The sequence below is a fragment of the Hippoglossus hippoglossus genome, chromosome 16, assembly GCF_009819705.1.
Source record: "Hippoglossus hippoglossus isolate fHipHip1 chromosome 16, fHipHip1.pri, whole genome shotgun sequence".
NCBI lineage: Eukaryota > Metazoa > Chordata > Actinopteri > Pleuronectiformes > Pleuronectidae > Hippoglossus > Hippoglossus hippoglossus.
Window position 1 is genome coordinate 14,767,873 of NC_047166.1, and position 21,986 is coordinate 14,789,858.

Sequence of the window (21,986 nt, forward strand, 5' to 3'; positions counted from 1 at the left end):
CGTCAGCCAACCTACGTCTCTCTGACGTCAACGCGCAGGACTCACCGCTGATTTGTAAAGGACTCAAACCCAGTAGCTATAACGGAGATGATTTGTAGATCAGCACATTACTTTCCCACATTATCCAAGGACAGACCATATAAATAAACACGACTCGTTGCAAACAAGCCAAATAAGTTAATGCTGTTATTCAGTTGCTGTAACACTGATCTCAGGTCTTCACTATTTCCGGTGATTTCCGTGAGATTTCCCAACATGCTAGAGTTTCCATTCTGCAATCAGAAATATACACAGGGGGATATTGTATAGGCTGAGACTTTATAGACACTCAGGGGCTCCAACACGCCAATGTAATTTTATCAATTAACAAATTATCCTCATTGGCTCCAAGAAATCTGGGTTTTTGTTTGTCTCACACCGATGATTCAATCTTTGTCGGTTTCGCCACACAAAACCACAGAAACACTTTTAGGGGCACCAGTGTTTTTCATGACAAACAGCCACCTCTAATAGGTACAAATAGATGCCTGCAAGCATCATGAAGGGTAACTCGTGAGAAGAAGTCAGTGCCTGCTACCGAGAAGTAAGGATCTAACTTGCAAGTTAACCACCAAAGAAAAGTGTTTACTCAGTGTGGTGAAGAGTGTTTTAAAATTAGGAAATGCCACATGTACATTTGAATAAATTTCGGTTTAGATTTATCACATTTAGTTTAATTTCAAACAAATGTTCTTTACAACACAACATAGAAGTTTCACATAAATGAAAAAAAAAACTAAACTACAGAAAATTCTACAGCCACAAAATTTTTATTTTTTTTTCCATTCACATCCAAAAGTCCTAAACCATAACTTGGAATAATTCTTCCAAACATGCAGTGCAATATTAAACAGAGTCAATAAAATCTGCTTCAGCAGAAATCAGAATTTTTTAAGTACAACCAAAGTCTTTCCAGGATTTACGACCAAAAGTTCTCAAACAACTTTTGATCAAGATGTGCAAATCTTTTTTTTTTTTACTTCTGCATGAAAAATTGAATTGTGTCAGTTACATGTAGGACTGGGCAACACAAACATAAAAGCGTTTTGGTCTTTTCTTTGCTTTGGATTTACTTACAGTAATTGTATTATTCTTTTAATAAACATGACTGACTAAATCTTGCTCTTGTGTGTTCTTTTATTTTAATGGTAATGTCCATATAATTCAAGAAGGTACAGAACAATTGAACAATTACTGACACAAAAAAGGACTATGGACGATGGTATACTGTAAAAACACACGTGTTTACAATAAAAAACCCAGTCCTACACAGAAATATTGCATTTAAAGCTCAGAGTAATGTGGAAAGTCAAGTCCATGGCAAGAAGTTACAATGCAGTGCGAGCCCCAGCACCCAGTAAGAGAGGAAGTATCCCAGGATGCTCTGTGTGGTGGGAGAGCAGGATTTAAAATGTGGCAGCAGTGCAATGATGGGGTTCTGAGGTGTATGTTTGCATCCGTTTCTGGAGTGTGTCTGTAGATGCACATTGGGGTTGGATGTTATTCTTCGATGAAGAAGTGGCTCATTGAGGAGAAGCAGATGAGCACTTATCCAGAACGGCACGGGAGACGACGAGGCCATGAATCTGGTCAGAACCTAGAAATGGAAAGTAAAAATGGGAATGAGTGGAAATCAACAGGCTGCTCCTCACATCTGGACAGTTTAAATGTTCCGCAATTAGGTGATTATATGATTTACTCACCTGCACGTGCATGCACAAGGTTCCGAACACCAGGAGTACAGTAGAATGCACAATATACACAAACACTCTGGGGTTGAACATTCCCGGTGTGGGTTTGTCGAGCCCTTTAGTTGCACCCGTCTCCCAAAGTCCAAGTCTCAGACACAGTTCTGGATTAGCAAGAAAATATGCATAAGCTGCCATTATGCCGATGGTAGCCATAGGTAGAGCCAGAATAAAGTTAGGTATCTGTTTCAGCTCAAAGTAACGGAGGAAGCCGACGTCCCAATACACGTCCTGGATGTGAGAGTAGAGTAATGGGAGGGGTCTCATGCACCACAGTGGCGGCGGACGGTTTACATCTGGAAACCGATAGCCCTTCCGTTCAGCCAATGAGAGAAGAGCTGGAGGGATCCACTCCATGGAGTTGGAGGGTGTGCAAAACGTCCTATACCCATAGTACTGGAACGCACAGAAGGGAAGGACAATAATCGCAGTTCCCAAGAGGGAGGTGAGCAGAAGACGAATGATGACCCAGATGTAGTGGAAGACTTTAAGGTGGCCTTTTAACGTAGTACGATATAAACGAATCTGAGAGATGGCGTGCAGTGACGGTAGATACAGTAGAAAACCAATATTGACAAGTCCGTTGGATCGTGCTGCAGTGGCTATACTGAGGGCCAAGCAGGCTCTGAAGGTGAAACCTTTCTCCAGGAGGAAGAGGCCGCCGAACGTAAGGGCGGCAAACAGGCTCTCTGCATACCCAGCTGTCATGAACACATTGGCAGGAGTGATGCAGTAGAGGAGGCTGGAGAGCAGGGCGAGGCGTCTGTCCTGCAGGACGATCCTGCTGAGCGCGTACAGGGCGACCACACTCAGCAGGAAGAGGGCACTGTTCCCCAGGGCCACGGCCACCAGCAGACGGCCCCGCACGCTCAGCCAGCCACTCAGGGGCCACAGCAGCGTCTCTGCCAGGCCACGGAGGACGATGGGGAAGAGGGGGAAGAAAGCAAAGTTGTGCTCATAGAGGTATCCTCTCTCGGCGATGAAGAGGTAGTGCTCGGCGTCCCAGTGGGAGAGGCCACCCAGTAACCAGTCCACTGTCGAGTCCAGATACAGAGGCTCCTCTGTCCGCGGGGGCTTGAACGCATCAGCTTCATGGTCAGGGATGGCTGCGTTCAAGACCGCCTGGGGGAAAACAATATTATACGGTTAAAATAAATCCTGCTGTAATAAACACAGAGTAGCAGGTGTGACGTCACCTTGTCTGTTTGTCTACTCATCACACACGTGGTGCTGTGCATTAGCTGCCACACATAGATACATAATTACAAAGATTCAGACAATAGTGGGGAATTAAGGTTCTGGGGTAAAGGCAGGTTAGCTACATTAGCACATCGTGAGCTTCATAATTAGCCTACTAGCGTGTCCTGAACCTACCTGTAAAACCAGCGACAGGCCCCTGGTGACTGTGGCGAACTCCAGCACTGCTCGGACATCCATAGTCACTGATGTGACGAACAGACCGTGGAAGAGCCGGTTGTGACGGGCCGGAGCATTGTGGCTGCTACCAGGCGATCACCGCAGGATCCGTCATGTTCTCCATCAAACATGTCCGGCAGGCAGGGACCGAGCGACCAAACGAGATTCTAGTTTCATTAGTTTGGTTATTTTAAGTGGAGGGTAAATGTTTATCTTAATAGAGAGAAACCCGTCTTCAATGAGCTTTGTTTTTCGCTCGGCTGTGATCTTTGTTCCCACATCCTATCATCCTGTCCCTTCACTTCCGGTGCAACTGTAAATACAACTTCAGAATAAAAGCCGGTGGATTCAGGCGAAGGAAGCTCACGTGTAGTTTCTTTAACATGTACGATGAATTAAGTTAGTTTCGTATTTAAAAAAAATAAGTTGTAGTGATTGGTTGAATAGATGAATTTTAGTTTGGCTTGAATCTCCTTAACTTTTCTCCACCCTCTTTGATCATATTGTATGTATGGGTACGTATGGGTGCAGTGTTTATTATGTCCAGCAGGTGGCGCTGCAGTCCGTCTCATGGACTGGCTTTCAATCTGCACAAAGACGTCCATTCAAAAATGTATATTGTTTTCTGACTGGTTCGAATTTAAGGTAAATCTACATTTTCCAGAAATGTTACTCAGTGTTTTGTTAGTTCATCTGATGCACAGTATATCAATGTCTGTTAATATGAAGTGGTTTCTCAGTAGTTCTTTTCCATTTGTCCCCTGATGAAGATATTAGCTGAAACTGTTAAGATGTGATGTTGTATGTTTGGATGAATTACTTCATAAATATATAAATCTGTCCTATGTGCTGCTGCAAGCTTTACATTACCTAGTCTGTTTTTGAAAGATATGTCACTGATGTCTGTAGTGCTTCTTGCATTTATAGTTATTTTACTACAACAGAAACTGTTACAAGGTAAATACAAACTATTATTCCATATTTACAGATGAGTCAACAAATTTCCTGAGCACTGAGGTGAAGACTCTTATTTCAGGATGTTTTTCTGATCTGTGATTTCTCATATGTTTGTTGATTTGTTTGTCCAGAAGCGATTATTATTCCAGAAGAACAAAACCATCAAACAGCTTACGAAGATTTAATGTACATTTATTCTTACCACGTGGAACATATAGTATAAAGATTTCATACTGAATAAATGATATTCGTTGAGCCAAAAAAGGGAAAGGGAGGAATTTACATGTTGTCTTAGCTACATAGTCTGAAATACAAATATGCAGAATCCATGATCGGAGAAAAGTTGTCAATGTGTACTTCATCTAGTTTATTTCTGTTGTACCAGGAGATAACAGGGTCGAGCCGTGTCTGCCGTACTACAGAGCTGTGGAGAGACCAGAGGAGTGGGTCTAAATCGGCAGGGACTGGAGGTCACGGACCAAACTCACAAGTCAGCCTCCATCCCTCACCAAAAACAAGTGTGAGAATAGTGACACAGACAGAGACAGACACAGAGAAAGGAAGTGTAATGTACAACATTATATATACACCACAGCAAAGCTGTATTTGAAGTTTAAAACCAGTCCTAAGAGGTGATTTCTTTTCATAAGGGTATTCATACAATCAAGGGATAAGAGGAGGTAAGGGTGTTGTAGGTTCTTGATACTTTGGGGAAGAAAGCCATTTTCTGTTTAACACCAAACTAAAATGACCTCAAAACTCTAGAAGAGCTGCATCGTCAGCTTCTGTGTGAAACGTGTGGTACAGAATGCTTACACTCAAGAGCAGTATGGTACAGAAAATGTCCTACAATCTACTGCACACTGCACAGGCCTCCCTGGTGAAGGTGTCTACTGACAGCACTTTGTCTGCTGCCGGGCTGACTGGTGAGAATCCAACTACAGCAACTATAACCAGTAGGCCACTTGTCAGTCTGCTTCACCTCTGAACGTCAACCAGTTAGACTCTCTGTGCCCCGAGGCGAGAGCTAGGGCACACTGTGTCTCCAAAACTCACTGTAAACGAGACAGCAACTTTGGTTACAGTTTTTGTTTTTCAGCTATTTATTTATTCATTTATTTATCTTTATTAAAAAGTTCTTTCCCCCAAGTGCAGAACAGTCTCCCAACCGCGGTGCTCTGCTCCATGTCATCCAGTTGGCATTCGTGTTGCAAGTAGTGTCCCTTTGTGGGCATCTCTCTGGTTTGTAATCCACCACAGCTCTGTGATTATCCTCCTCGAGCAAGGACGGCCTGGGGAGGGCTCAGAGAATGGAATCTGAAGGATTTTCATAAATTAAAGACAGTCACTTGAACTTTCCTTGCCCTGTTACACACACAAGCCAGGTTACCAGGGAAGAGGGGATAGGGGAGAAACCCCCCCAAAACGAGGAGCCACGGCTCCCTACAGCTGTCATGACTGGCCAATCAAAAAGAGTACATCACAGATAACATGAGAAACCAGCGAGTTCATTAGGGGAGACACTGAAAGGTCGAGGAGTCGGGACTCGTGTAGTGTGAACTCTGAATGGTTCTCCTCCACCTTGGCTAAGGCGTGCAGAGCCCGGGCAGCTCGCCGCATCATGTCCGGGCTTGTGGGTTCGAAGTGCATCCCCTGTAGGTGTAGTAGTGAGCTCTGGCTCTGCTGAAGCTGAGTGGCAGCCAGACTATCCTCCAGGAAACCCAGCAAGGTGCCCACACTACCCTTCTGAACAGCAATTGCTCGGGCTGCCATAGTATCGCCCTGGGCAAGGTTGGCCAGGAGGACCACGGCCATCTCCCTGCAGACTGCAACCTTTCTGTCTCCAATCAGCCGCACCAGGTTTCCGTAGAGCTTTTCTAACCGGCTGAATGGTGGAGTAGCCAAGATGAGGTCCACATTGTTGTCTTGGATACTTAATTTGCTTAGCGTCTCCAGGACCAGTCTCTGAGGTGACAAAGCACTGTGTGGGCCCAACGTGGGGAAGGGGTCCTGGGCTTCTGCTGAGGGGCAGACAGCCCAATGGAGAAGACCATCCAATAGGGGCAAGCAGATGCTCTCGGGGTAGATGGAGAGGTCCAGCTGGCCTGAGATGTTTGCCAAAGTGACCAGCGTGTTCTCCCTCAGGAGCTCCAAACAGTCCCACCACCATTCATCCCTTTGGCCCATTCCCTCTTCTGAATCCTCGTCTTTCTCGTAAGTGAGCGGGGCCTGTTTGCGTTCAGGGTGCCTGTGGTGGAGCAGGATCAAGCGACCTAGCAGCAGCAACAGCCCTGGATGTTTGGACATCTCGTGGTCATTGCCTGGCACAAAGGAGAGACTGCGGACAATATTGGAGATGCAAACGCAACGGCGGGCTAAAGAATCCTGCCAGTTAGCCAGTGCAATGAGCGGCCCCTCGTCTTTACTGTGAGGCTCATCCTCCAAGATGGCACCAATCTGCTTCGACCGCTGGGTTAAAACAAAGCTGGAGGAGAGAAAAGGTCTGTTCATCTCCAGGAGACTTGCAGCTTCTTCCTCAACTGTCTTTGTCTCAGACTGTGTTTTCCTCTCCTCCTCACTGCTGGGTGAGGGGCTGGCCTTCTCCGAGACGGCTGCTTTCTCTGAGGAAGATGACTCTTTAGGCCTTTCTTCTTCATCTTGATGCTTCCTCTTCTCCTCCTCATTTGGTAACCAGATGTCCTGCAGCTCTTCTTCTGGAATTCGTCTCTTCAGTAAAACCTGGGGCACGGGCATTCGCACTCGAGGCTCCAAGAAGTCTTTGCGTGGTTCAAAGTGGGTCTGGATGTGGTCTGTTGAGTCCCCCCCTCCAGCACTCCAGTGAAGTAACCCACTGTCAAACTCCTGCAGTTTGCCATGATTATTGGACTGGCCAGGAGCAAACAGGTCTTTCTTTCGTACCACCTTAACGGGAAATTTGTCAAACTTGCTGGACTGTTTGGGTCTCTCGTGGGCAGGTAACGATTGGAGTGAGCTTGTCTGTTCAGATGAAGAACCCTTGCTCTTCCTCTCCTCATCTTCCGTCTTATCATCTTTACCCCGAGATTTGCTGCACTGCTCTTGCTCTTCCTCCTCTTTCACGCGAGCTGGCCCGTCCGTTTCTCGCTCCTCCTCTTCTTCTTCGTCTTCCTCGTCGTCTTGTTCCATGTCCTCAGCCCGTGGCTCCTCTTCGTCCATGCTGTCCCAATCTTGTTTCAAGGCATCAGGATCAATTAGTGTCCTCTGGCCAAGATCTCCAACCTCATACTCCCGCAGAATGCCAAAGATTTCAATGAGGCAGCGTCGGAAATACTCAACCACCAACTCCAGCATCCCAGGCAGCTGAAGAAAGAGCAGAAATAAATAAAAATATTAGACATGCTCACCATGCATATTGTAATAACATTAAAGACTCAATGTTAAAATCCAAACTCACCGTGTTTAGCTCGAAGGTGGAAATACTGCCGTCGTCATAAAGGAGAATGTTGATGGTATCTAAGGCCCACGTACTCTCAGCCAATAGACCAGACTTTAATGACATCATGACTCTCCAGGCCTCTGGCGTTCCTGTGGAGACAAGACACAAAAACAATTAGTCCTGTTTGAGCAACAACTTGACAGATGTCAATCATAAAAAATCTCAACATCAAAACATGGTTTCGCCATTTGTAATCTACAGTCATACCGATATCTTTCATGGTGAGTCTCCGACGTGGTTTCAGGACAGGATGCGTAGCTTCTATAGAGCCTGGGGGGAAAGGCATGTCTCGCCTTATTAGAGGCGATTGCACCGGAGGGGGCACTATGTGAGATGCAGGCACTGGGGGTCCAGCCTTCTGCATCTTCATTACTCCGTGCATGTATGGAGATTTACTAGGTGATGTCCTGCTCTCCATCGGGCGAGGCATGGAGGCCGGGCTGGACACCTGTGGAATGTGGTTCTGCACACCCTGAGGGGGCTGGTAGTTAGACTGTACTGAGCGAGGCATGGCTTGGCCGGGCCCTGCTGGACCATAGGGAGGCTGCCTTGGGCCCATCTGACCACCCCACTGGCCGTCATGATTCATGCGCTGTTCTGATGACATCATCTCCTCAGGGCGGGTCATGCCAGGGTAACCAGGCCCCTGGGGTGGGCCCCCGGGGCCACCTTGCCGGCTAGGGTAGTTCTGATAGTTCATGTCTCGCGGTCCTTGCCACATGCCTCCCTGAGGACCCTCTGGGCCTGACTGCATCATCTGAGGGGGCATGTTGGGCTGAGCGTTGGGCCCTGTCGCTCCCTGCATCCGTTCACGACCAAACGGGAATGGGAACTGATTGCCTGGGCCAGGTGGACGGCGATCAGGGCCAGGGAAGGGCCCACTGCCGCTGAACTGATTGTACGACTCCTGCTGTCCTGAAGAGGGTGCAGAGGAGCCTCCTTGCTGCTGCTGCTGCTGTGGTGGTTGTTGTCCACCAGGGAAAGGCCCACTGTACTCAGTCTCATGACGTTTTGATGGAGGGTAACCGCCCTCCACAGGACGCTTGTAACTCTGAACAGAAGGCACACAATTAATTCACAACTATTTCAGTAGAACTGTTGTAAAAAAAAAAAACATTTTCCTGCTCAAAAAACTAAATTCAAAATGATAGTAGCTTCATCAAAGTAGCAACACATTTTTAGCCAGTGTATAGAGAGTTAGTGTATTGCAAATGATCATTACCTGTTGTTGTGGATACATTCCAGGCTGCTGATTTGGGAAGGAGCCGCTAGGGGGCGTTCCCTGTCCAGGATACTGATTACCATAGGAATCATGCCTGCAAACATTATGTCCAGTCAGTCTCAACAAGTCAGACACACATATGCATTATGGTATATTATGATTTATAATTTATAAATGTATAATTTATGACCACAAAAACATCTAGTTGCAATGGATGCTTTTAGTTTTCAGCTTCATCCTCAATTATACTTAATCATAGACTTAGTTTTATCAATATGATTAATTTGTTAATTTAATAATGCGGTTGATGAATATAAAACACATTACAATTTCTGTTAACTGTACTATTTAAAAGTCTATTAATATATGGAAGGAACGGAATTTAAAGTACATTTCAATTAATGCAACTCTCTTTTACAAACACGACCACATTCAAAAAGCTCAAACGGTTTGTAAATATTGTAAAATTAAACTGTACAAATGGATAAAAAAAATCATATTGAAACAATAATCTCCCAGTTTCCAGAATTTCTGAAAGATTCCAACAGTTGCCCATTATTATGATTTACAAAAGCATTTTTTATTTTACTTGAGGACGGATCAGTCTGACAGTAGCTTTAAACCTGAGAATACAGGTACAGCTATACAGTAATTGGGACTGACCGTGGCTGCTGTGGTGGGAAGCGATTTGGCGAATACATCCCTGCATCGGCATTGGCAGGCATCATAGGGTTTGGCGGAGGAGCTCCCGATACCATGTTGCCCTCTGGGCCTATTCCCTGCTCGGATCTGTGAAAAAATAGACATGGCATGTTTTTTTCCATACATGTTTTCACTCAGTCAGACAAATGATGCTACAGATTTTAAAAAAGCAATGAGATGATAATTGTTCCAATCACAGCTACATTATAAATACTTATGTTACAATTTAATCAGCCTCAGTCGGACTGCTAAAAGTCTGGCATGTCACAGTGGACAAGTGGCTCTTTGATGACTTGTTTTGAACAGTGTATGATGGTAAAATACTGACACGAGTGACTTAAAGAATTTAACAATTTACGGTGCAAAAAAAAAAGGTTGAATTGTGACACTTGGAATAACATCACACAAAACTGTAATTGATAAAAACAATGGTTTTTCAGTGTCTCGAATAACCAAATTAAATCACAATCTCACAGCTATTCTGAATTTTAATTTTAGACTCAGACTTAATTTGTAATTTATAATCTTGTTTAACACATTTTTTAGACCCACATAAATCCAATACACAACCCTTCTCCTAACGCACAAAGTATCAGTGAGCAACAAATCAAAATGAATCATGAATTAAAGATTAAGATGAATAAAAATGAAACAGCGGATTTCATGAATGACAAGTATTTCATGAACAAACAACAAAATTACACGATTCATGGTCCAACCACATCTTCACTCTCAAAAATTACAACATTTTCAGATGCGTCACTGAATTTCTCATGGCATTAAATCATTACCTCAAAGCATTGCCTAGATAAATAGGTAAAAAAAACATCTAATTTGATTTCTTATTTGTTGAAATTTTATGTCAATAATTCTACATATTTTTCTGACCTGCAGAGGAACTTTAAGGTTTGTGTGATCATAGAAACATCTCCTTGTTATCATCAGTAGTGTTAAATGACCTTCCATTCAATAACCCTTACCTCCTGTCGTAGCCTGGTCCATAAGGATACTGTTGTCTGGGCCCCATTGGCATCGAGCCCATTGCCCCAGGTGGTCCTCTGTTGAATGGAGGCTGCTGCTGTTGCTGTTGTGGTGGTTGCTGCTGCTGGTCACCCACCCCGCTGTTAGGGCCCTGGCTAGCAGGTAAAAACTGCTCCCCGACTGCAAATACATTCACAATTAGAGCCAATTTCGGAGGGATTATCTAAGTGGGTAATTAAGGAGGCATTTTAGCTTTTAGGACAGCGTGATCTATTCGGCTGTAGACCGTTCAGTGTGCCCACCTTTCCGCATGTTACCAAAGGGGTCCTTGTTGGGTTCGTAGGTTCCCATGCGCCCCTGCATGTCTGGTGTGTTCATGCCGGACTGATAGGCTGAGTTGGGCGTCATGTTCTTCCTCGGGAAAGCGGGGTCATTTCCTTCGGAGAAGGGGTCCTGCAGGTTAACGCTGCTCCTAGAGGGGAAGCAAGGTTGAGTGGGAGGGGGAAATAGGCGCAAGCGGGAGAGATGGAAAGAAAAGCAGATGGAAATTAGTTTATCTTATTATAATTTCTTTCAGACGGTCAAATCAACTGGTAAAATCTTCAACAAGAGTCACCTGGACACGGGTGGCATCTGGGTGTGAGGGGTGGAGGCCGGGGTGGGAGGTTTTAAGTCTCCCCCCTCGGCCATGGAGCTGCTGGTGGACTGGGGTGTCTGGGGACCCTGCAGAGAGCCTGACCCAGCTGTGGAGCAGAGGGACGCTTCAGTTTGGAATAAAGGAGGAGCAGAAAGACACGGTTCGTGACTTTAATGAAACTCAAACACATTCCGTTATGTATTTTTATTGTTCAAACATAGGGGTTTCCTGAGTGAGATGTGTGCTAAAATGTGTGTTCATCTGTATAAAACAAAATTGGTATGGCTCTCACCTGGAGACGGTGGCTGGACCTTAGCAGCCTGGTTCTTTTTGTTGTCTGTAAAAATCTCAGGAGGAGGGTCCTCACCACGCTCCACTTTGCACTCAAAGGCGTACAGACACTGGATGTACTGTTTCTTCAAAGAACTGGCAGCACTGCTTGACGTACCCACATTCAGGGAAGTGGCCAGATCACGCCACTTCTTATTCTTACTCACCTGAGACACACAATGAGACGTAATTAGAAAAGATAAAATAAAGACAAAGTCAAGAAATAAACATACTGGGGAATTGATTGCCGTATATATTTGCAATGCTAACCTGGGCCATGCTTCCTATTTCTTTAACCGACATATACAGACGGAAGAGGTCAAGGGGTTTGCGTCCTACAGCAGGCAGGTTGGTCATGGGCATGGCTTTCTCTTCAATGAAGGCCAAGTAACGATCAACCCAAATCTTTCTCTCGGGCTCGGGTCCTAACTCGTACAGTCGTGTTATCTTTTCGTTGGTTGTGGTGGAGGAATTGGACTTCTGTTTTGTGTAAAAGAAATGAGAAGGCAATTTTAAAGCAGAGTGGATAACAATAAAAGAGGTACCAAGACGTTGGAGGAGGTAATACTTCTTAAAAATTCTTATTCTTAAAAATAAGAAAACAATATAGTCAACCGGTTACCTTGGCTTTAGGTTCTGGCTTGGGTGTTGGAGTCCCTTCTACTTTGTTATTCATCTTATTGTTCATCTCTGGACTGGGGGCCATACCTAGACACAATGACGGGGTTAGAAATTGCATTGAAAATGCTACATTACAAAAAGAGAACAAGGCTTGGTGAAGTAATCTCTGGGCAACTTACCACTTGAGTTATTGGCCATGTTTGGCCCCATTGGATAAGGTGATCCGCCTTGTGTGTTCATCATTCCAGGCATGTTGTTCATGGGAGGGCCATAAGGTGGTCCGGACCCCATCATGCCTGGAGCCATGTTGGGGTAACCAGGCATCCTGGATGGAGGAGAGAATATGAGAATCTAGTTTACGCAACAGTGATAGAGTATGGAACAGCCAATCTTATATTAAACCTTGAGAGAGAAGTCAGTCAGAAATATTGTGAGAGGTAAATAAACATAGGAACTAGAGGGTCCAACATAAACCCACCTGTTGTGCATGGAGTTGGTGGCCGGGTGCTGCATGGCTGCTGGGTCTTGCGGCTTTCTGTTCATGCCAGGAGGTGGACACATTCCTGAGGCTACCTGGGGTGGCAGGTTTACCATGTTGGGAGGCACGTTTGGACCCATGTTAGGGCCCATGTTTGGGCCCATGTTTGGGGCCATGTTTGGGGCCATGTTTGGGCCCATGTTGGGGGCCATGTTTGGGCCCATGTTTGGGCCCATGTTGGGTCCATAGGGCCGTGCCCCCATTTGATTCGGTGGCATCCTTCCTGGAGGTATGCCAGCATATGGTGGACCCCCACTTTGTCCTGCCATGGGGTTGATTGGACCCATGCCCGGCCCGGGGTAGTTGGCGTTGGGCATGTTGCCATAGCCAGGTTGACGGGGATAACCTAGATATGACATTACAAGAAAGAAAAAACTGTTAACATAATCACTTGGTTCTAGCAACACACAGAAGTTTATTTGTGTTCAACGTGACATGAAAGTGACTTGTTAAAGCTATGACAAAATATTTTCCTACAGAGCTTTTTCCCTACAGTGAGTTAGCAGAGAGAGCTATGCACCCTGAGCAACAAGCCTTCGTCACAGTCTCGGCTCTACTGACAGGAGGCACTGCTACGTCAGCTGACTCTCTGCCTCACAGCTATAAATAGCCACAACAGAGTCAGAGGGAGGGACCAGCGGTAGCATGGTATTCCTACTGGGCACAGACATATACTCCAAGGGTTTGTTCAAAGGTAAATGTGGATCTTAGGAAACTTTACAAACTTAGTATATTAAGTGGAAAACTTTTGTAAATCACCAAAAACATCATGTCTCCAGAAAACAATTCATCTTTTCACAGCAGCGTAGCAGAAATTGAAAACAAGTCCCGTCTTTACAGCGATGATTCAGAAGTACACACCTTGGGGGCCGTACTGTCCCCCCTGCTGCCCGTAGCCACCCATAGAGTTGTTCTGCTGATATGGGGCCATCCCAGGATGAACCTGTCCCCCTGAGGACTGCCTCGGCGACAGTGCAGAGGCTGACGTGGGGGAGCCATATGGGGGCATCTGAGGGTTTCTCTGCATAAACCCTGAAAGAGGGAACGTGAGGGGGACGGTGAAGCCACAGCCATTTCTACTGACATTTAAATCTCTGTGACCCCTCTGCATTCATATGAGTATACCTCTGTCCTGGGTCATAGGAGACTGGCTCATTGCCGGATGTAGGCTCCCGTCTGACTGCACACTTGACGGCCTGGGAGGCATCTGGGTCACTGAGAAATAATATTTAACTTAAGTTAATGGGAGCTCGAAAAGGGTTAAAGTACTGAGTTTTAGGCCAACATGGGTTTTCAGTAACCAACTCTGTTACGAAACAAAGGCAGATTTCCATTTATAAGCAATAAAAAATGACAAATGAGCAGTTATCAATAAAGATGTATCAGCCAAAAGACCATCTATAAGCAACCTGGAAGATTAGATTATATATCATATTCTGAATAAGATGTTAGCTGGTATTACTCGATTTGCATTTGACAGAAGAATTTCACAATAGTGGGTATGAGTTTTGTGAGTGGACAATAGCACCTTTCTGTCTAATAAGTGAGGATACGACAGCTTCAAACTTCTGCAAACTTTTTTGAGAGATGTATTCACAGCAGCAGGACAAGTAGCACAAATATGGTAGTGGTTAGCATTTGTTTTTTTTGGTCAAACTAATCTGAGCTGTCACTCTTCTCCCATTCTCCAAGCTAATTTAACATCTTTAACACTGCCATAGCAACTGGATCAGTCCTTGCAAATGTATGTTTTGTGAATGAGGCCTGTCCCCTGACTAAAATGTGACTGAGCAATCCAAAAATATCAGACTTGAGTTTGGAGGAATGGTGTCATTATGTGTGGCGCTACTACATCTGTGTTTAATATTTTGAGATCTTCAGTAATGTATAACAGTACAAGACCTCTCCTTAAATATATGGATGAAATTCAAGAACTTGATAGAATGTATGTGGCTATGAAGTGCATTTCCCCTTGAAATGCAAACCAAAACCATCACCATCTGAGAAATCTCAGAAGTCCACGACTGATCATATGCCTCCTCTCATTGTGTGAGGGATCGGCCCACCTGGCATGTTGGCGGGTGACAGCGGTCCTGTGCGGGGCGTGCTGGCACCGGCAGGGGAGCCAGCTGGGGAAGGTGAAGGCCCTCGGATGCCTGGCAGGTGGGGAGACGTGTGAGGGGAGAAGGGCGACTGAGCCGGGTTGCTCTGCTCGCCCTGGCTGCTCGACACACCTGACGTGCTCACGACGGGACTCAGGGCGCCCTCTGTACCCGTCGGCAGGTCGTCGATGGATCCCGACAGGTCCTGAAAACACAGAGAGGACAAGCAGAGGTGGGGTCAACAAATGTGGTATAACAGAGAAGGTTTGAAAACAATTTAAATATTAATTATAGATTCAGAGGATGCAGCTTATGCATTTTAACACACTGTTTTTAGATTAATCACAACTATTATTAGTAAGGTAATGTGTATTGCATAGATTTGCTGGAATTAGCTTCGTTTTAAAGATTCAAGTGACACAAATACACAGACCCAGAGGCCTTTGTCCTTATTTATCCCTTTCAAAGAAAAAAAATGAGTGTACATTAGTGCAGCGGGTTGTCATGGTAACCAAGGTTTGTAGGATGCGAGCTGAGTCAGCTTGTAGCAGCAGCCTCACCATGTGATTTAATACACAAACAAACTCCTGCATTCATCTAAGATCTACTCATTTACACAGCACCTTTCTCCACACGCATCACTCACACAGCTGCCTCTCGACAACATGCAGCCGCACACAACATCTAAAACCATCAGGGGACGGTCAGCGCCGCAGCCGCGATTCAAGCTAAATGAACGCTTTCAGAGCATGAACAGCTGGTATTCAACCTAACACAAAGGGAGTTTTTAAATGTAACAGGCATCACATATTTTGGATAAGAAGTCAAATGAATATGTCCTGTGTCATGAAAACTACATGACACAAATAGAAAGTCTAACAAGGGGGGTAGTGAAAAGCAAAAGCACGGAGTGAAAGGGGATTTTTTTTTTGTTCTAGCACTGGTAACAAGCATAACTGACCGGGAGACTGGAGGGGCGGCCTTGACTGTCCTCTGGGCCAGATTTAGGCTGAGTGGATGGAGGGGCGTTGGACTGAAATGAATCCTGGGATACCTCCTAAAAGACAACATAACATGTACGTAAGCGTACTGCCTGAGATACAGAGAGGCCTGCGTGTACACACAGAGAAAGACAATTGTGTAAGATGAATATGATCCAGCTCTGGGGTAGTACCTGCTGTTGTGGAGGAGGAAACCGCTGATAAGGTGACTGTTGTGCTTGCTGCTGCGGGTTCTGAGGGTACGCTGCAGGCTGGCCCTGTGGGTGTTGGCTGTGTCCCGGTGGCTGCTGTGGAGGCTGAGACTGTGCCTGCTGTTGCTGCGAGGGAGGCTGCTGAGGCCCCTGTGTGGATCCCGGGTAGCTGGACTGGCCCTGTGATCCAGGTGGAGCCTGGGAACTTGGCTGCTGCTGGGTCTGACTAGGAGGACCCTGCTGCTGGGTGTAGGGAGACTGGCCAGACGGTGGTGCTGAAGCCTGAGCGTACGGTGGCTGAGACTGTGGGGGCCCTTGGGACGGGCCTGGCAGTGGCCCCTGGGGCTGTTGGGGCATGTGGGGCTGCTGATACGGCGGTCCTCCCTGGGTATGAGGAGCAGAAGTTGGCGCAGGGTGGGGTTGCCCTTGGTAAGGTGTCTGGCCACCTGGTGTTCCCGGAGGGGTCTGCGAGTAGGGGGTCTGCTGCTGGCTTGGATGAGGAGGCTGGCCGGGCTGGCCGTAGTATGGTGCCTGGCCCTGAGCGCCATAGCCTCCTGGTCCCTGCTGTCCATATGATCCCATCTAAACAGAGAACACAAACATATAAGATTTAAACACTGATATATAAAATAACACACAAGCTTATTTCTGACTGAGAGAATTTATGTTAAATACCTGTGGACCATATGGCATGGTGCCCATGCCTCCAGGTGAACGTCCTTGCATTCCCACAGGGTATCTCTGGGGACCTGCAGGGCCATAACCCTGGCCTGGGTAACCAGGCCCCTGTTGTGGACCCGTAGGAGGCCCCTGTGGCGACTGCTGAGCGTATGGACTACCGGCTCCGTATAGTTGGCCTCTCATCTTTCCCATTGGGTCCATGGGACCAGGTGGCTGCTTAAGGGAAGAACAAGAGGAGATGAATTAAGTTAACAATCAAACACTGGGGGAGAAGTCTAAATATCAAGTGCTACAATTTACATGCAGCCTCGCTCACTCTTATAACCATGAATTATATCTCAGTGTATTCTTCAAAGTTCATAAAATATTTGGCTGCTGTGTGTATGTTGAAGAATTAAATGTGTAAAAACAAACTTTAGTGAATGAGGAAACTGTGCCTTTTTTTCACCTTATTTCCCACGGTCATTACCCTGATTTTTTTTCACCTCACTTTGCCATAGTTGCGGAAGTCAACAGAGCTATATATATCTACTTTCAAATGGAGGGCAGCCTGCCCAATCTTAAACATATCCCAGCTGTGCTCCTGTTTTGAGCCTGGTCCAAGTAGCTTTTTCCCCAGAGAAGGCAGTTTGGCTCTGGATGAATGACATCAGAGATGAAGGAAGCACTTTCACAACAACCGGAGTGAAAAATGTACATGAGCATACTTGCTCTGTGACCCAACGGTTAGTATAAACACTGCTGAAAAAAATGGGTGCTGTGTCTAATTCATCAGTGTCTTGAACTTGCTGCTACACTAGAACCTTACATTTCAGATCCAATTATCACCTCGCCTCCACCAAAACTACCTGACACTAAAAAATATGACATTAATGATAATTTCAGCCACAAGAACACCTAGTAACAAATACCCTCAAGAGAATTTCCACAGGTGCACTTTGGGTGAGAGGAGGCTCCTCGGTGTCACAACAGCCTTTTACAAATAGAATGCAAAATGCCTTATGTGACATTTTCCAGATCCAAGATAATGAAGTGAAATAAATAGGAGCAGCACATGGCTAATCTGCATAAGACAGAGAGGAAACTCCCTTGGTGGGTGAGAGATGGTGGACTGCCTTCTGATTGGCTTGGGGGGGAGGATTGGGGGGGAATTCTTTGCAGTCACAGTCAAACTTGTGTGGCATGCCAGGCACAAGATGTGTGTGTGTGTGTTGCAGGCACACACACACACATCTTTACGGGAAGAGTACAAATTTTGCATTTGGACTCCATGCTACACGTTATGGTGCGGAAAAAAGACAAAGACATCTATTAGTCAATGATTTGTTTATAAGGGCCTTATCAAGGATAACAAATCAGGTTGTATGTAAATCAATAACAAGAAAACTAAATGGAACAGCAGATGATGTCATAAGCCATTATGTTGTACACATTGAATGACTGTAGTCGTGTTATTGCATCTGTTTATTTGTGTGGCACAAAAGAAAACAAGACACTACACATCACAAAAAAATTATGCAGGCTGCATCTGTCGTGTGAGCACATATTTCAAACCTCGAGCTGAGGATAGGCCAAATAATAGCATTTATATTATTCTAGGAAAATAGAATAAAATAAATAAAAACCCATGCATCATCCTTATCCCAGCTGCAGCATGTTTTATTCAGCGGTGTAAAGAGGAGCTGTGAGAGGGAGGGGAGCAGCCATACCTCCGCTGACCCTGTGATGAGTTAATGCTGCTTGCTCTTATCACCAACTGTTGCCTCGCATCACATGTAATTATAAATGGCCATGAGCAGCGGATGAGGAGCCAATCAGATTTCAGCTAGCATGTCAACCCAAGACCAACTATCTCCTGGCTTTGACAGCAGGATTTTACCTCCACAATTCAAATCCCAGTGCAAACTGCAATCTGCAGGCTGCAGCCTCTCGCTCGTGTGGGGCCGAGCAGGCTGCACACGGGCAGCGTGCACAGGGAAGCCCGGCGGCCTCTCGACACAGTGGGGACGTGTTTGGTGGAAAAGATCACGAACATGACAGTATTTTACACTATTGCGTCTTTACATTTGAGGTATTTAAAGTGGACCTGCACGGGGCGTTTAAACACACGGTGAGAGGCTGATCCGACACGCAGCAGTCATGCCCACAAAATTACAGCTTATCCGGCGTGAAAACAACACAAATGCGAGCCTCGATCCTAATGTAATATGTAAGGGAACACGGTGTCCCGTGTACACACGAGTCGGTTCAACACATTCATAAACACGACGGACTTTAAATTCAACGTGTTAATAAGACGTGGTGAAGCTGTAGCAGGAAAAAAAAAAAAACGAGCCGTAGCTGCTCGGCGAGTAATTTTCGCCCCTTTTCAAAGTCGGGCCTTGTTGGCTCCGGAACGTCCTTACATCGATTCAACTACTTATATCCGACTCAAGCGGCCATATTGTGCCGCTGTTTCCATTTAAACGGGTTAACAACAATTATTTAACGGTCTGAAGTAAAGGGGGAAAAACACACACACCAGAGGCAGCCATTTTAGAGTCTTTGCGAACTAGTACCAGACAATGGCTGGCCTGCTACGTTGTGAACGAGCTAGGAGGAGGGAAGGCAGACGTGCTAAAGCTCACACCGTGTTCTTGTAATAATGGGACTTTACCTGGCTCCTAGCTAGCGGCTGCCCGGCACTTCCCGGGCTCATAGGCGACGGGTGATGGCTTCTTTGTTGCCAGCCCGGGTTGCTCCCTCCATACTGACCGCTGCTGCCCATGTCTGCTGGTCCCTTGCTAGCTCCGTCCTGGCTAGTGTAGTCGCCGGACGGGTAGTTTGGATATCCCCGCGTCGAGCTCGGGGAGGTCAGGAGCTTGTTGAGTGTCGGCGTGGACGTGGGCTGAGGGTTCCCAATGTTATATCTCTGGTTACTGTAAGATCCAGCCATCGCCGTGGGTCCTCCCGCCGGTGGCTGCTGCTTAGCTGGCTGCCCACCAGCTGTCGGCGCCTGGGTGCTGCGCGGGGAGTTCATGGCGTACGCTTGGCCGGGATAGGGAGTCCTGTTCGGGAATGGGTTGTAGTTGTTGAACTGGTGGTTCGAAAAGCCATGTTCGTGGGAATTGGGTTGATACGGATCCATCATGTTGCTCGACTGCACGACCGGACCCGCAGCAGCTGCCATGCCAGGGCTTTGTTGTCCGCCATGTTGATGAAAAGGGGTCCGACCGTAGTGCTGACTGTATCCGTACGAAGGTGGAGGGAAAGCGGTTCCGTGGTGATGCACCAAGCCGGGATGGTTGTTTCCCTCCGGTCCAACAGAGTCATTCTGATTATTATTGTTAGCCCTGGGCGGGTTCCCATTCCCGTTCTTCATCTCAGGTTCCCCTCCTCCCCCTGCATTTCCACCCTCGGCCCCGTCCTGCAGCTCCCCCCGGCCCGGCGATCCGCTGTCCAAGCCCGGCTGCTTTTTGTCCGACTGCTTCTCCCCCGGTACCGACTCCTCCTTGGGGTCCCGATCCGGCTTTTTGAGTTCGGAAGGCGGGCTAGTGTTAAGAGTGGCGACCTGAGCGGCCATGATATACACCCCCCACCACCGCTCTCTCCCTCTCTCTCAGTCACAATCACAAGCTCGCATTGAATATAAATAATTGTTTAGAACCATTTATCCTTGTGCCGATTCATTCCCACCCCTCACACCGGACCGAATCCGGCGGCCATCCCCGCGGTTCCGGCTCCGCAAACGGGTCAGAGAGATGATGGAGGCTCCATGCAATGCGTGAGACAGCGGCAGAAATTGTTGTGGGAGTTGTGTTACTGAGCCCGGGCAGAGGCAGCGAGAAAACCCAACCAACACGAGGCTCGGCTACATACAGCCATTTTACCCAGCCGCACGGTCTCCTGCAAAACCCGGACTGGATCGTCTCCCTCTCTCCAAGGAGGAGTGGGATCTTCACATTGTCTCCCCCACCCCCCTTCACTTGTGTGGAATATTTCCTCCACATGAAGACAGTGTAGTGTTCACACAACTCACTCATGTTGTGTTACAACTATGAAAAGGAGCTATGCTCTTCAGAATTAAACACACACACACACACACACACACACGAGAGGCTTTGTTTTAGGCCCTGTGAGGAATATGCGTGTGCACGATGAATTGCATGTATGCAGGAGGGGAAACTGATTCATTTATGAAATATATGATTTTTCTAATGTGTGTGTGTGTGTGTGCTTGTACGGATGTGCACGCCACGGTTGCACAAGAAAGCCGCTGCAAGCTGGGACTTCAAATGGACTGGATGGTGGAAACTATTTGCCATGACTCCATTTAGCCTGGCTTGTAATGTAGTTGTGGTTCTCATTAGTGTAAAACAAAAAGTGGTATTTGCCCTGAGTATGAATCTATATTCATTCTATGTGTACTTGGTTCTTTCCCACCAGTAACTGTGAGGCGTATTGAGGCGAGTGAAGGCAGCACACACAGGTTTTTCCAGAGCAGAAGGAGGAAGCCTTGCAGCAAACGAGAGACTACCAATGCACATTCTCTCTTATTCCCTCCCCTGCCTGCTCTGCTCTCTTCTCCTCTACCACCCCCTCCTCTCCTTCTTCCTCTCCTCTCCTCTCCCCTTCCTCTGCTCTGCTCTCCTCTCTCTCCTCTCCTCTACTCTCTGTCCTCTCCTCCTCTCCTCTGTCTGTCTCTCACTCCAAGCAGAAACACTCTTCTTGCTGTGTGTGGGGGGATGGGCGCACAGGCTCCAGCTCCCTCTCCCTCCCTCTCTCGCGCGCTCTCTCTCTCGCGCTCTCTCTCGCTCTCTCTCTCTCTCTCTCACCCCACTAACATTGAACTACGCCGTGCAGAAGAAAAAAAACAGACCTTATCTAGCAGACAGAGGATGCATGAACAGTTTCAAAGTCTCCCAACAATTAGAAAAAATGGGGCATTTGCCCCCCCACCTCCATTCTCAGTCAAATGAAGCAGACATTTTTGGCATCAACAGAACGCATAGGGTGTGTGCACAGCATTGAGCAGGGGTGGGATGGTAATGAGAAGTGTGTGTGTGTGTGTGTGTGTGTGTGTGTGTGTGTGTGTGTGTGCGTGTGTGTGGATGTTCTTTTTAAAAAATAAGATAATACAAAGGCATGGCACGGTTTATGAGGCGTTTAATTGTTGGATTTTGGAATTGAAAAGACTTCAGGTTTGGGGTGTGTAAGTAGGACGAGATAGCCTTTAGGTTTCTCTCTCCACACACACACACGTACACGCACTCACGCACACACACCCACACACAAACACACACACACGCACACACACACACACAAGTTTGCCCAGCTATCCTTGCAAGGACCTCTGCATCGACTTT

At 46.6% G+C, this 21,986-nt stretch overlaps 2 protein-coding genes across 5 annotated transcripts; both read right to left on the bottom strand.

Annotated features, from left to right (window-relative positions):
* Positions 1–793: 793 nt before the first annotated feature.
* On the bottom strand, positions 794–3,522 carry pigv (phosphatidylinositol glycan anchor biosynthesis, class V). Its single transcript, XM_034609847.1, has 3 exons — positions 3,162–3,522; positions 1,743–2,909; positions 794–1,636 (listed from the first exon to the last, which is right to left on the bottom strand). Exons 1-3 carry the CDS (start codon positions 3,222–3,224, stop codon positions 1,349–1,351), a joined length of 1,518 nt encoding a protein of 505 aa, XP_034465738.1. The 5' UTR covers positions 3,225–3,522; the 3' UTR covers positions 794–1,348.
* An 809-nt stretch (positions 3,523–4,331) lies between these two features.
* Positions 4,332–20,537, bottom strand: arid1aa (AT rich interactive domain 1Aa (SWI-like)). 4 transcript variants are annotated; one of them, XM_034609844.1, is made up of 20 exons: positions 19,298–20,536; positions 16,636–16,854; positions 15,943–16,542; positions 15,730–15,825; positions 14,733–14,973; positions 13,792–13,881; positions 13,528–13,698; positions 12,607–13,012; positions 12,308–12,453; positions 12,130–12,215; positions 11,778–11,987; positions 11,470–11,674; positions 11,157–11,301; positions 10,843–11,006; positions 10,540–10,720; positions 9,521–9,646; positions 8,858–8,951; positions 7,843–8,686; positions 7,594–7,724; positions 4,332–7,499 (listed from the first exon to the last, which is right to left on the bottom strand). In XM_034609844.1, exons 1-20 carry the CDS (start codon positions 20,201–20,203, stop codon positions 5,613–5,615), a joined length of 6,948 nt encoding a protein of 2,315 aa, XP_034465735.1. In that variant the 5' UTR covers positions 20,204–20,536; the 3' UTR covers positions 4,332–5,612. The 4 variants fall into 4 exon arrangements, with proteins under 4 accessions (XP_034465735.1, XP_034465733.1, XP_034465736.1 ...); XM_034609842.1 differs by having other exon boundaries at positions 10,843–11,012; XM_034609845.1 differs by having other exon boundaries at positions 5,613–7,499; positions 10,843–11,012; positions 11,157–11,283; positions 19,298–20,537.
* Positions 20,538–21,986: the final 1,449 nt, after the last annotated feature.

Coding starts and splice junctions, on each gene's coding strand:
- arid1aa (XM_034609842.1), bottom strand. CDS start 20,203: ATGGCCGCTCAGGTCGCCACTCTTAACACTAGCCCGCCTTCCGAACTC. Junction 16,543..16,635: donor CCATGCCATATGGTCCACAG/GTATTTAACATA, acceptor TTCTCTGTTTAG/ATGGGATCATATGGACAGCA. Junction 9,647..10,539: donor GGACCAGGCTACGACAGGAG/GTAAGGGTTATT, acceptor ATTTTTTCACAG/ATCCGAGCAGGGAATAGGCC.
- pigv (XM_034609847.1), bottom strand. CDS start 3,224: ATGGATGTCCGAGCAGTGCTGGAGTTCGCCACAGTCACCAGGGGCCTG. Junction 2,910..3,161: donor GCCTGTCGCTGGTTTTACAG/GTAGGTTCAGGA, acceptor GTTTTCCCCCAG/GCGGTCTTGAACGCAGCCAT. Junction 1,637..1,742: donor CCTTGTGCATGCACGTGCAG/GTGAGTAAATCA, acceptor TTCCATTTCTAG/GTTCTGACCAGATTCATGGC.